This window comes from Lynx rufus, unplaced genomic scaffold (assembly GCF_022079265.1).
Source record: "Lynx rufus isolate CCGP_SWC_20201006 ecotype Redwood Valley unplaced genomic scaffold, mLynRuf1.p SCAF_18, whole genome shotgun sequence".
In the NCBI taxonomy this organism is placed as follows: Eukaryota; Metazoa; Chordata; class Mammalia; order Carnivora; family Felidae; genus Lynx; species Lynx rufus.
In genome coordinates, this window is record NW_025814832.1 from 36,336,402 (window position 1) to 36,351,028 (window position 14,627).

The 14,627-nt window shown below is 38.3% G+C and overlaps 1 protein-coding gene across 8 annotated transcripts in view; it reads right to left on the reverse strand.

The window, feature by feature from the left end:
• The window catches only part of CEP112 (centrosomal protein 112), a 420,870-nt gene that overhangs the window by 234,055 nt on the left and 172,188 nt on the right, over positions 1–14,627 (reverse strand). For all 8 annotated transcript variants that reach the window (XM_047081540.1, XM_047081543.1, XM_047081542.1 and 5 more), the window contains one exon: positions 3,135–3,242. In XM_047081540.1, the coding sequence (XP_046937496.1) occupies positions 3,135–3,242 (108 nt within the window). The remainder of the gene's footprint in view (positions 1–3,134; positions 3,243–14,627) is intronic.

The window sequence follows — 14,627 nt, forward strand, 5'->3', positions numbered from 1 at the left end:
GATGTGGAAAGTAAGGAATGTAGAAAAAGAACCAACCGTGATTCCATCACCTAAATGATAATTGACATTATTGTTTGACTATTTCTGTATGAGATTAACAATAATTGGGCCAGCGGGTGTAAACACTTTTTATGACTCTTGGTAGATAGTGCCAAAATCCTCTCCAAAAAGGCTGTATTAATTTAAATGCCATCAGCAATATATGAAAGTACAAATTTCACTAAACTTTTGCCAACTTTAGATGGCACATCATTGTTAATTCTAATTTGCATTTTTATTAACGCCAAGGCTGTAGATGTTTCTACACTGTCGTTTATTCATTTCTTATCTCCTTCGGTCCTTTGCCAGGTCATTTATCGGGACATTAATGATTTTCTTATGATTTGTGCTAATTACTTAATTTAAATGCTAATTATTTTTATTTGTTATAAATTTATTAATTTCATAAGAGAGCCATTCTTTGCCTATCACATTTGTTGCAAGTATTATTCCTTTTTTTTAACTTAAAGTAAGTTTTATTTAGTCAAATGTTCATTTTCCGTGGTGGTTATCCTTATGTGTCCCAACTTTAAAAAGCCAGAGCTCTGCGAAAACAATCACAACATAATGCAAATCAGGCACTGAAGTCACGTGGCTATCTCTGGCTATAAATTCGTCACCTACACAATTATCATCAAAATGAAAATACAATCTTTTAAACTCTCAAAGAAAATGCTCCTACCCCTACACTCATCCTGAAACACAACAGTTTCTGAGCCATATCTGTGTCTCTCTCCCCTGTTCCTCCACCACTTTACTTAGAGGAAGTAACATTTTTCTTGTTATTGTTTTTGCTTCTAATATCGCTTTTAATCCAAGAATCACCTCCATTATACTTGTAACTAGAACATGACAATATGCAACACTTCTTGCCCATTCTTAATATTCTTCTCTATATTTGGCTATGACCTCAGCTTCTTTCTTATCCCCACTTCCCACCCAAGTCAATTAAACAATAATGAATTCGATAATGTATTTCTATTATCGGCTCAATCACAGAAACATAACGTAACTGAGGCTGGAAGAAAAGTAAGAGACAGTTTCTGCTCCCTGGTACTCCATTCTGGATTAAGAACAGCTCTAGACGATATTTTACAAGAGCTGATTTCAGTGTAAGGAATGATGAGGTGATTAATGCCATAATGTCAGAGAAGGAAGAAATGGGCATGGGCCCAAAAGGTCATGTTCATGTAACGTTTTAGGGAAGTGTTGAAGCAGAATGGAGCAGGACAATACAGATGATGGCAATAACAAAGAAGGACCGATTTGCAAACTTCTGTCTTTGGAACTCTTTTGCCTCTACACCATCCCTGTGAAAGTAACTCAGGTATTTTTACCAACATCTTAAGATGAAAACAGCAACAACAACGTACCAACAGTCAGGTCACATGTCAGACCAGACTTTCTTTTCATGGAACTCAACTGAGTCCCTAATTGCTATCACTTCGGAGAGGGATTTGAATCCAGTAATCACAAGGGATTAATTAGTTTTTGATGCAGTACCCACTTAACAAGGAATTGAAAATACAATAATGAAAAAAATTATTGAGGTTTTCAGAATAAAAAGGTTCAAATACTATCTTTAATTTTTCTTAGTGATTAAGCTAATTAACATTTTTTCCAGATGTTAAGGAAATTAGGGAAATAAATTAGACAAATAAGTAAAAATTAATAGCCATCTTAAATATTCCAAGAATCAGCTGGACTACGTTCTTAGAAAAGACACTACCCCGGATGTCCTGGTCCTAGCCAAATTCTCACCCATCTCCTACAGCTAGAAGCTTCCTCTCTACATACATGCTGAACCAGCCTCTACTGTCATTTTTTTTGTTTATTTGTTTTTGAGAGAGAGAGAGAGAGAGCAGGGGAGGGGCAGAGAGAGAGGGGGACAGAGGATCCGAAGCAGGCTCTACACCGTGAGCTCAGAGCCTGAAACGGGCTCAACCTCATGAACCATGAGATCACGACCTGAGCCAAAGTCAGACGCTTAACCAACTGAGCCACTCAGGCGCTCCCCCACTTTACTGTCATCTTTTGTTCCTTGAACACTCCCAGCTGGCGCTCATCAGATCCTTGCACGCATCGCTCCCTCAGTCCAGAATACTCTTCTTCCAGAGACTTCACGGCTGGCTCAGTCCTAGTTTTCAAGATTCTGAGCACAAAGTTCCCTGCTCAGAGGGCTTCCCTGACCACCTGTCAGTGCCGGTAATCCCCTTCCCGACTCTCCCTGACGAGGCCTCTGTACACACCTCCTCGCGACTTCATAAATCACTCTTCTTCAAAATTATCTCATCTGTTTGGTTTTGTTTGTTTTTTTTTTTAATGGGTTGGCTGTGCACCAAGTGGAGTGTGTATGCTCCGTGAGCAAAGGAACACTGTCGGTCCTGCTGACAGCTCTGTCCAGGGTCAGGACATGGTGGGCACCCAAAACCACTTCTCAAATAAGTGAGTGGGTCACACTTAGGCCCTGCCAGGAACAGAAGGACTCAGGAATCACAATAAATGTTTCAATTCAACATGCAGATGGATAAACTGTCGGAACAGACTTCAGCGAAGAGCTAAAATTCTGTTTCTGGATTTTACCGAAACAGATCTTATTTTAAACGACTCCCATACACTGGTAACAACATTCTTAGTAAAATTTTCACTGGGCAGGGATTTTATGATATAATGATATTTTTTTAGGATTTTATTTTTGGGGTGCCTGGGTGGCTAAGTCGGTTAGGTGTCCAACTCTGGATTTCGGCTCAGGTCATGATTTCACGGTTTGTGAGTTTCAGCCCTGCTTTGATTGGCCTCTGCACTGACAGTATGGAGCCTGCTTGGAATCCTCTCTCTCCTTCCCTCTCTGCCCTTACCTCCCTCTCTCTCTCTCTCTCTCTCTCTCTCAAAATAAATAAATAAACTTAAAAAAAATTTTATTTTTAAGTAATCTCTATTCCCAATGTGGGGCTCATACTCACGACCCCGAGATCCAAGAGTTACACGCTCCACCGACTGAGCCAGCCAGGTGTCCGTGATATAATGAGATTTTTAAAAGAGAGATTGCACATGCATTTAAAAATTCAAAGGCATCGTCAAAATGAAAGACCAACCTGCTGTTCGTATCGTTGTTTGACGTCCTCCAGCTGCCATAGAAACTCCTTTGACTGTTTCTCACGAAGAGACTTGGATCTGGTCAGATCTGCTTCCACTTTTTCCATCTGTAAGATTTAAAAATCAAATATATTTTTTAAACAAAAAACTAATCACATTCCATGTTTTTACAATTTGCCCATTCATTAAAATGGCAGATTTTAAACACCCCCTACCAATCATAATACTGAATTTAGAGATGGTAAGCTTATGAAAGCTCTATCCATTTATTACTCATATTTAATAGTTTAAGTCAGGGAAATTAGCATTGACATATAATTAACTGAATTCTAATTCTATAGTAACATTGTAATGCGAATATCATTTTGAACATTCAAATACTTACTCAACAAGATTTTTTAAGGCCTAGATGTGTGCTGAATGGGAGAAAATATCTGCAAACCATACATCTGATAAGGGATTTGTATCAAGAATACATAAAGATTGCTCATGGCTCAGTAAGAAGTGGACAATTTTACTCAATTTTAAAATGGGCAGGGGTGTCTGGGTGGCTCAGTCGGTTATGCTTCCCACTTCGGCTCAGGTCATGATCTCGCGGTTTGTGAGTTCGAGCCCCGCATCGGGCTCTGTGCTGACAGCTCAGAGCCTGGAGCCTGCTTCGGATTCTGTGTCTCCCTCCCCTGCTCACACTCTGTCTCTTTCGCTCTCAAAAATAAAAAAAAAAAAAAACATTAAAAAAAAATTTTTTTTAATGGGCAAAGGAACTGAAAAGACGTTTCTCCAAAGAAGATACACAATGGGCCAACAAGCACATGAGAAGATGTTCAACATCACTGTAGTTAGGCGATTTCAAATTAAAACACTAATGACGTACCACTTGACGCCCACTAGGATGGTCCGAATCAAAAGACAGCTAGTAGCAAGTGCTGGTGAAGATGTGGAGAAACCCTGCGGGTAGGAAGGCCAGTGGAAGATAGTTTGGTAGTTCCTCAAAAGGTTAAACATAGTTATCACATGTTCCAGGAAGTCCACTTCTGGGTGAGAAATGAAAACACGCACCCACACAAAAACTTGCAGATAAATATTCGTAGCAGCATTACTCCTAATAGCCCAAAAGAGGAGCTAACCCAGATGTTCATCAATTGATGAATGGATAAACAAAGTGTTGTATGTCCATCCAGAGGGGTATCATTCAATCATGAAAAGGAATGAAATACTAACACACGTTAACACGGATCAACCTTGAAAATGCTACGCTAACTGAAAGGAGGCAGTCACGAAAGACTATGTTTTGTATGATCCTGTTTCTACTGAATATCTAGAAGGCAAATCCATAGAAAGTAGATTACTGGTTGCCTGGAGTGAGAGGGGTTGGAGTGTGGGTTGCTGACTGCTAAAGGGTATCAGATTTCTTTGAGGGGCAATGGAAATTTAAAATTGATTGTGGGGATGGTTACGGAAGGTTGAATATAATAAAAACCATTAAATTGGACACTTACAATGAATTAATTGCTGGTATGTGAATTGTATCTTAATAAAGCTGTTATTATAAGAAAAAAAAATTAAAAGCCAAACACACCACCACAGTCCATGAGGCCTCATGTGATCCAATCCCAGGTACCCCTCTCAATTCACCTCTACCACTCTATACCAACCCCCCCCCCCCACCACTGCAGCCCACCTGCCTCCTTGCTGGGTGGACGACATGCCAGAGATGCTCTCGCCTTGGTGTCTGGAAGCTTCTCCTCAGATAGTCACGTGACTTCTTTCTCAAAGTCTTAAGTTTCTGCTTAAATGTTATCTTGGTACTGAAGTCTCCCTGACCACCCTATTTTAAATTGCAGCCTTGCCCCCCGCCCTCCCAGTCTCCCTTTCCTTGTTTTACTGTTCCTTTTTACCATAGAACATATAACCTTCAAGTACCCTACGCAATTGACTTCTTCATCTAGGGCTCCTTTTAAGATCTGCCTTGCCCACCGTAATGCAACCCCGCATTCACTCATGTATCCCAACAATTTGGCACACTGCCTGGCACATCTAGGGACTCCGTAAATACCAATCAAATGAAAAAAAAAAAAAACACCACCAAACAAACAAACAAAAAAACCCAAGACAGACCAAGTATATGCAACTAGGTTTGAGATTTGCTGAATAAACAATTTTCAACATTTAATAGTGCCAGATTCTCTGTAACAAATACAAAATCACGTTGGATCTGATGCTTTCTAGCACATACAAAATTAGAGATGATGCATTATTATCCTTGCTCTTGCCAGATGGTCGCTCATAGGTGGCAAGAAAGAAAAATTCTTACGTTTGGTAATGAAAAATCTCTCCACGTCGATAACATGAAAATGGCAACTTATATTCATAGTGCAGTTTTTCATGTCTTTTTTTAATGTTTATTTCTGAGAGAGAGAGAGAGAGAGAGAAAGAGAGAGAGACAGTGCACACACAAGTGGGGGAGGGGCAGAAAGAGAGGGAGACACAGAATCCGAAGCAGGCTCCCGACTCTGAGCTGTCAGCACAGAGCCCCACGCGGGGCTCGAACTCACCAACTGTGAGATCACGACCTGAGCCAAAGTCGGAAGCTTAACTGACTGAGCCACCCAGGTGCCCCTCATTTGTCTTTCTTTCCCTGGCTTAGTTTTGTCTCAGAAGATATTTTTTTTCTGAGACAATCGTCAGTTAGCGTGACAATCATCCTATCACTGGCTACTCTTACTTACTATTCTCACTTATTATTCTGCTTATTATTACTTATTATTCTGCTTCACTGGTAGGTTGAGATTATTTCTTTTTTTTCAGCTTGTACACCATGCTCTCTTTCAGGTTACCTTTTGGTAATTGCTAGGATTAGACAAAACATGAATACTGGGGAAAATGAACCCTAAGAATGCTTCCTTCCCAGTTCAAGTGCATTTATTCAGACATGATTATTAAACCTTAATTCTCTAGGGGCAAAAATGTTCGCTGAAGAGAGGCCAGTTTCAGTGGACGAGAACAAAATGCATATGGCCGCTCATGACTGCTACCCAACAGTACAGTGCAGTTTCTGTTTCTCACAGTGAAGTCTGGAGTATCTACATAACGGCACGAGATTTAGCCTAAGGATTTCTCTGCGCAACCCTAATAACACTAAGTCATCTGCTTCCAAGTTCAATGATCGGTGTTTTAAGGCTATTGATCTACAGGTAGTCAGTATTGTGGCCAACAATAAATTCATTAAGGAATTACTGAAGGAAACACATTCAAGCCTTCCGCACTAAGAGCTTTCTTTCGTCTCTAACTCAAGATGTGGGTGTCAAGGCTCTCTCTCCTTCAATGCTTTTCACAGTAGACCTCACACAGAAAGCTCCTTAATTTGTCCCGAGCAGTCGGGCACTCCCTATACTCTAGTATCATTGGCCTTTCCAAACTCTGGTATCATTGGCATTTCCCAAACAAGCCAAGTCTGTTCTTGATTCTTTAGACTTTTGCTCGTTGCACTATCTGGAAAGTCCCTTCATTTGTTTCCTCATCCAAAGGGATCATCTTCAAGGCTGACTCAAGTCTTCTCTCCTCTTTGAGGTGTTCTTTTTTTTTTTTAATGTTTATTTATTTTTGATGAAGAGAGAGACAGAGCACAAGCAGGGAAGGAGCAGAGAGAGAGGGAGACAGAATCCAAGCAGGCTCCAGGCTCTGAGCAGTCAGCACAGAGCCCGACGTGGGGCTCGAACTCACGAACCGTGAAATCATGACCTGAGCCGAAGTGGGACACTTAACCAAGTGAGCCATCCAGGCGCCCCGGAGGTGTTCTTTAATCCCACCAACCGACATTAATGCCTTCCTTCTCTCAATGCTCAAGGATCTATTTTCATAGGACACTCTGTTTTTCTCTGTAATGTGGAAGTGTTTCAAATGTGTGAACTTTGTTTATTCATCTAGATCATGAGCCAGCAAATAGAAGGAAATATGATTTATAATTCTCTTCTATCTTAATTATTAATTTATCAGCATGGTGCGCAGAATAAATATGCATTAAATCCTTAGGGATGCGCCTGGGTGGCTCAGTCGGTTGAGCGTCCAACTCCGGCTCAGGTCATGATCTCACGGTTCGTGAGTTCGAGCCCCGCGTTGGGCTCTGTACTGACAGCTCGGAGCCGGAAGCCTGCTTCGGATTCTGGGTCTCCCTCTCTCTGACCCTCTCTTGCTCACGCTCTGTCTCTCTCTCAAAAATAAATAAAACATTAAAAACAATTTTTTTAATCCTTAAGGATGAATAAAATGATTGGCAAAAGCAAAGGGGAAAGAAAAAAGAGAAGGTAAACCAAGGAGGGAAGACCTGTTTTATTTAGTAATTTTAAGACAGATCTTCATATGAAGTTGATCTTAGGTTCCTATTTTACTTGGGTACAGATTGAATATTAAGGTAAATAAGAAGTATTTTAAAATTTTGAATATTCAGAATTTGAAATAAAAACTAAGCTTTATGTACTCAAAGTTTCTAAAAAAAAAAAACCCAGAATATCTTCAAGAAAAAAAACAGAAGTATCTTCTAAAATCAAAACAGAAAACAATTTAAAGCACATAAAAAGACCTTTTATACCTAAATGGTAAGACACATTCAAAGTAAATAATAACTAATACAAGAAAACGAAACGCATGTCATTTTAGATTATACTGACCGAAAATGCAAGGCCCCACTCCATTTTCCTTCAACAATTTAACAAAAAAATTAAAAAAGTCTTGTAAAATACTTGGCTTGTATAAAAACACCGTGTTCTCAGTTGCCATAGATACAAAAGATTCTGCTTCCTCATACATCATTCCCCATTCCGTTCAAGCGTCAGAAAAATAACAACAACAACACTCCTTTATTGTGTAACTCTGGCTTCAAAAAACCTAACAGTAAAACTTGGTGGTCAAATTAGGAGCAAAAAGGGTCTGGGTGCATTTCTGTGAACGTTTAGTGTTTAAAGAAGGAAGGAGAGGTTTAAAAAGGAGTGGGGGTTGTGTTTTCCTTGTATGGTGCCTCAGGCATTCATTACTTCAGCTACATGTAAGAGAAAACCCAAGTAACCATGCATAGCTTAAACAACATAGGCCCTTTATGTTTTCCTGTGCCACAAGTTCAGAAAGAGGCTGCTACATTGGCAGTTCAAAGATGTCAGGGTTAAGGACTCTGCAATTCAACCTGCCCCTAATAGTTGCAAAATGGCTTCTGCAGCTCTGAACATCTGGGAAGGGAAGGGCAAAGGGTCCGTGTTAGCGGAGCTGAATGCCCTGTTCAGGAGCGTTCCTGCAAGTTCTTGTCAATAGCAAATTAACTATGCTGTTTGCGTCTCATTCACTGGAGCTGCATTAAAAGGTAAGCTCCATCTGCAAGGTGAGAGACCGCAGTTTGAAAACTGTGCCTAATGCCACCTTAAATCACATCAGGGCTCCATGAGTAAGAAAGCAGGCATGGACGTTTGGCAGTCACTGTCAAACAGGGTCGTAAGTTATCGCTCTTTCTCTAGTATTCTTGTGTTATTATATTGAGTAATTCAACATGAACAATTCACACTACAATAAGCATACATTTGTATAGAAATATACAGTTCAAAATGTATTTTTGTATTTAATACATATGCAGATAAACTATGAAAAACTGTTCTTCAAGTATGTTCAGATTGATCGATCGATCGATCAATTGATCAAGACAGGCAGGCAGATAGATATAAATGGGAGGAAACACAGATCGTTATATCTGTGCTTGGCTAAAGACTCAGTGGGAACTAATATACTTAACAGGGAAAACCAATCAACACATTAATTGATTATATCTATAGTTCTTTTGTGAGCAACAACCATAAATTGATATAAAACATAAGATTTCTGGTATCTGTCCTTAATGGTTGATGAGAATTCTGAATCTGTTCTGGATATGAATTTTTGGTTCAATATCTGAATTACAAATGTCTTCTCCCACTCTGAGGCTGCCTTTCCATTTTCTACTGGTCTCTTTTAATAAACAAAAGTTTTTTTTGTTTTTGTTTTTGTTTTATTTTAGTGAGGTTAAATTTGACAATATTTGGGGTTTTGTTTTTAATGCCTTTTCGTTTCCTATTTAGAAAATCTTTACCTGGTTCCAACTATCAAAATTTTCTACATTTTCTTCTGAAAGTTTTATTGTTCTACCTATCACTTGTACATCTATAATCCTGGAATTGATTTTGTGAATGGGGTAAAGTAAGAGACGAGATTCTTTTTTTTTTCCCTCCACATGGCTATTCAATTGAGACTGTGGCATTTATTGAAATGATCATTCTTTCCCTGCTGCAACTGCAATCCTTCCTTTGACATGAATCAGATTGATCATGGATGTGTGAGTCTACTTCGGGCTCTCTTTCTTCTGTAACACTGATCATCCTTGTGCCCAAATCATGCTGTATTAATTCTGTAGCTGAATATTAGCTTCAATATCTGGTCATACAAGTTCTCCAGTTGTGCTTTTCTTCCAGATTGCCAGAGCAAGTATTAGCCCTTTGCATTTTCAAATCAGCTGTCAGTTTCTCTCACTTCCTTTCACCTCACCAAAAAGAAACAAAAAACAACTACTACTAACATTTTGATTTTTAGAGAACTGTGTTGCTTTTATAGATTAATGTGGGGAGAACTGACATGTTTATAACATCGAGTCTTTGAATCCCCCAATTTCTTTAGGTATTCTTGATTTCTTTTGATCATGTTTGCCAGTTTTTATATATATTTTTAATTTTAGAGAGAGAGAGTGTGTGCGAGTGGGGAAAGGAGTAGAGGGAGAAAGAGAGAGAATCTTAAGCAGGTTCCATGCTCAGTGCGGAGCCCGACGCAGGGCTCAATCCCACAACCCTGGGATCATGACCCGAGCCGTAATCAAGACTAAGGCCCTCAATCGACTGAGCCAACAGGTGCCCCAATATTTTCCAGTTTTTAAACAGAGGCCTTGCCATTTTTTGTTAGATTTATTTTTAGGTCCGTGAAGCTTTTTCGTACAATGACATCTTTTTCAAAGTTTATTTTCTATTTGTTGTATGCTGATATATGGAACTAAAACTGAATTGTCTATCTGACCTTATACTTAAAGACTTTACTAAACTCATTACCAGTAACGTCTAAACAAGTAAATATTTGAGAAATTTGTAGTTACACAAAGATTCCATAATTGCAGGTAATTGCATAACTCACTGGGGAGCTCAGCTGTTTCTCCTCCGTGTTCTCTTACTGACCTATTTATCCCACCAACTACACCACTTATTAAATCACACGCTTCTATGCATCGGTCTATCACACAAGCCACACACATGTCTTAATAATCTCTGAACTCCCAGAATCAGTAACAATGGCTGGTGTAGAGCAAGTATTCATGCATTTTTTTTTATAAATGAATGAAAGAAGTCAAGTCTATTGAATCCTTGGCCAGTAAGTCAATAAAATAATTGAAGCATTAAAAATAATAATGTTACTATTTCACAATTAACCCTTCGAATCAGTCAAATACAGAAAAAACAATGACATATTTTCCGGTCCAATGTCCTCAGTAGATTTTTTTTGGCTTATCTTCCTTCTGCGAAAGAGATTAGTCATTGATAAATATTACAAGGAAAAAGCTTCACTTACTCCTCTTACAGTAAGCATTTAAAGATAAAAGGTAAAATTTCTTTTATTTGTTTTGCTGTTGTTTAGTTTTGCTTTTCAAAGCCAAAGACTTATACATATTCTCTGCATGTTGCCATTTGGAATTAATTACCACAGTAGGCTCTATGGAAACATTTAAATATAATTCTAGAATTTTACTTCTGCTGCTTAATCTCATTCAGACACAAAATTCCAAATGGTAAAAGGGTGGAGAGACTTCTCCATTATCATCAAAAAGTAACTGAGGGAAAACGCTTCTATTTATGTTGGATCTTTTACTATCTTAAAACTGGTCTAAAAAAACTTATTTAAAATTACATGAATCAGCATGACCCTTAACGGACAAGAGGACAAAGGTGTAAGTCACAGTAAATGGTTTGTATGATTCTTTCTTTCTTTGTCTGTTTGTTATCCATTGACACTTAAGGACACAAATATATCCAGATGGCATTCTTTCTTCCTTGTAACTTGAGAATTTTTTTCAGCCATTCAACAGCAATAATAGGATGATGAAGTGAATTTGCAACCTCTAAGAATATAAGAAACTGCTAACCAGTTTCAATTGTACGAGGAGCCAGAGGCAACCTCACTAGTCAACAGCAATGTTTCAGAATTGTGCTTTCATGGCAAGCCAGTGGGTTCTCCGAAGTCCAAAGCTAACATCATGTAGCTGATGACTATAAAGAAAAAAGGAATAGAATTTAAAGCCAGATATTTAGCAGCAAATACCCTTTAATGGGGACATATTTTCAAGGAGAGAGAAATTATCTAGAAGTCAAGTGGCTAGCAGAAGCCCCAAGAGGAACGAGTTAGCCAACATCCATGCAATCATTTTACCAGACGAAAAAATGTCACTTTAGAATGACTGCCAGTACTTCTAAAAACTTAGCCGTCTTTTCAGTCATTTATTTGTTTCACAGAGAATGGGTAAATATAGAACACCATTTCTTTTAAAGATATGATTACACATATATACAGAAAATTCTAGAACAGGAGTATGTTGTCACCATTAAAATGTGTATATTTTATACAACTAATTGCTGACAGCTAACACTTTAATGGGTTTCACTATGGAGTAAAAATTAGGTTACTGAAGCAATCTTAAATGAGATCAAAAGTTCTTCAAAGTGAAAGAAACAGTGTGAAGCAATTTTTTAAAAAACTTTCTCCTGTTCCATTTTCTCTCATGGGCCTCATTTTTGAAATAGCAATTCACTTTCAAAAACAAACTCAAAGCTTTTCTTTTTTTTAATTCAAATTCCCATTGTCTGCTATCTGCAGCAGTTTCCAAATGGAAAAAGATGCCCTGAGCTCTGCTGGCTTTTACACAAAAGATTTTAGTAAGAAGAGAAAAGAGCAGTTCAAAACAATAACAGAAAAGAAAGACTAGTGAAAATATAGACTATGGAACAATTGTGAAAACATGACGATTCTCCAAATAATGAATCTGCTGAATGATTTTTTTAGAATTTGAGCTAGATCAGATGCACACTTTTTAATCAACTGAAAATATGGAATAGAAGACCTCTAATTTACCATGTTTTGTCATATATATTTTATTTAGCATTTGGGTTTTTTAATGTTTATTTATTTACTTAGTTTGAGAGAGAGAGAGGGAGAGAGAGAGAGAGAGAGAGAGAGAGAGAGAGAGAGAACTCAGGCAGGGGAAGGGCACAGAGAGGGAGAGAGAGAATCCCAAGCAGTCTCTCAGCTGGTAACACAGAGCCCGAAGCAGGGCTCGATCTCACAAACTGTGAGATCATGACCTGAGCTGAGATCAAGAGTTAGACACTTAACCAACAGGGCCACTCTGGTGCCCCTTTACTTGGCATTTGTTGAAATTTGCCATGTAAGAATTATTTGATTTGTGAACGAGCCTAGCTCTTCAGATTCTGTTACAAATGTTGTTATTATTATACTCACACCAAAGGTGCTTTCTCTAGTTCAGAAACTCAACTGCACCTGGCAAAGAAAGCTATATATGATGGAAACCACTGAAGAATATTTCTTCCACAGAAGACAATCAAAAGAATTTCCTGTTCATCGGTTGCCATCACTGTTATTTTTCAAGGAGCCTAAACCGAGCACCACTGGGCAAATCAGACCTGGTGAGGACTACTCACAAAGACAGGATACGGGACTAGGATATGTGGAGGAAGAAAAGAATCTCAGGGGCATGACCCCAGTAGGGTCCTTCATGGGATCATTTAACCAGTCCACAGAGATGGATGTGATACCTAGAAGACAGAAACACATTAACTCAACATCCAGAAGTGGGAGAGTCAAATGCGTCTGGCAGGACTGGTGAAGTAAAACAGCAGACAGACCATGAACCAGGCACATAACAGAACAGTCAGACATATGAGGGAGGAACAATTAAGGGTGGTTCCAGAATCAGTTTGATGAATACTATCGTCCATCCCTGGCTTTCTTTATTTTATGGCAGTCTTACATTGTGGCTAGATAGGGTTCTTTTTTTTTTTTTTTAATGGTTGTTTTTTTTGTTTTGTTTTGTTTTTTATCATTTATTTATTTTGAGAGAGAGAGCATGAGTAGGGGAGGAGAAGAGAGAGCAGGAGAGAGAGAATCCCAAGCAGGCTCCATGCTGTCAGCACAGAGCCTGACACAGGGCTTTGATCCCTCTATCTCACGAGCCATGAGATCACAACCTGAGCCGAAATCAAGAGTTGGACACTTAACCAAATGAGCTAACCAGGCGCCCCCGTTGCTAGGTAGGGTTCTTAATTTATTGGTTCCCGAGATGACTTTGTCTCCAGGGCTTTTAGTTCTGCCACAAAACTCTGAGACTTCTTTTTCATCTTAAAATATATATATATATCAATTTGAAAACATTCTCATGACTCTGGATTAAATTGTTTTCTTAATTTCATTTGCAGATGTTTCATTGCTAGTGTATAGAAGTATGGCTAAATTTTGTATAATGACCTCGTATCCTGAAAATTTATTTAAATCATTTATTAGTTCTTGTCTTTTTTTAATGGATTTTGACCATATGGAATGATTGTGTCATCATACTTCCTTTCCAATTTTTATTCTTTCTTTCCCTTTTCTTTCTTTCTTTTCTTTCTTTCTCTCTCTCTCTCTCTTTTTCCTTCCGTTTCCTTACCTCCCCTCCCCTTCCCTTTCCTTTCCTTTTTCTTTCCCCTTTGTGTGCTGGCTAGAATCTCCAATACAATGTCGAATGGAAGTGGCAAAAGCAGGCATGGTTTCCTTGTTCTTAGGAGGAAAAGCATTAAGCATTCCAACACGAAGTATACAAGTCATAGAGTTTTCATAAATGACCTTTATTAGGTTAAGTACGTTTGCTTCTGGTCTTAATTTGCCAAGTATTTTTTTTAAATCATGAATGATATTGAACAAACTTTTTCAAATGCTTTTTCTGCCTCTACTGAGATGATCATGTTGTTTTCTCCTTTATTAATATGTGGCATGACACCAATTAATTTTCAAATGCTAACACCACCTGGGATTCCTGGAATAAATCCCACTTGGTTGTGATGTATAATCATTTTTATATGTTTCTAGATTCCATTTACTAAAATATCATTAAAGATTTTTGTGTCTGTAATCATGACAGATTTATTTTGAAGTTTCCTTACAGTGTCTTTGGCTTTGATATTAGAGTAATCCTGGCTTTATAGAATGAATTGGAAAGTGTTGTTTCCTCCTCAATTTTCTGAAAGTGTTCAAAGAACTCAAAATTATTTTTTCCTTAATATTTGATGGAAATCACCAGTGAAGCCACCTGGTGGTCCTGGGCTTTTCTTTGTGAAAAGATTTTTAATTGTAAATTAAATATCTTTATTATTGCACAATTCAGATTTTCTATC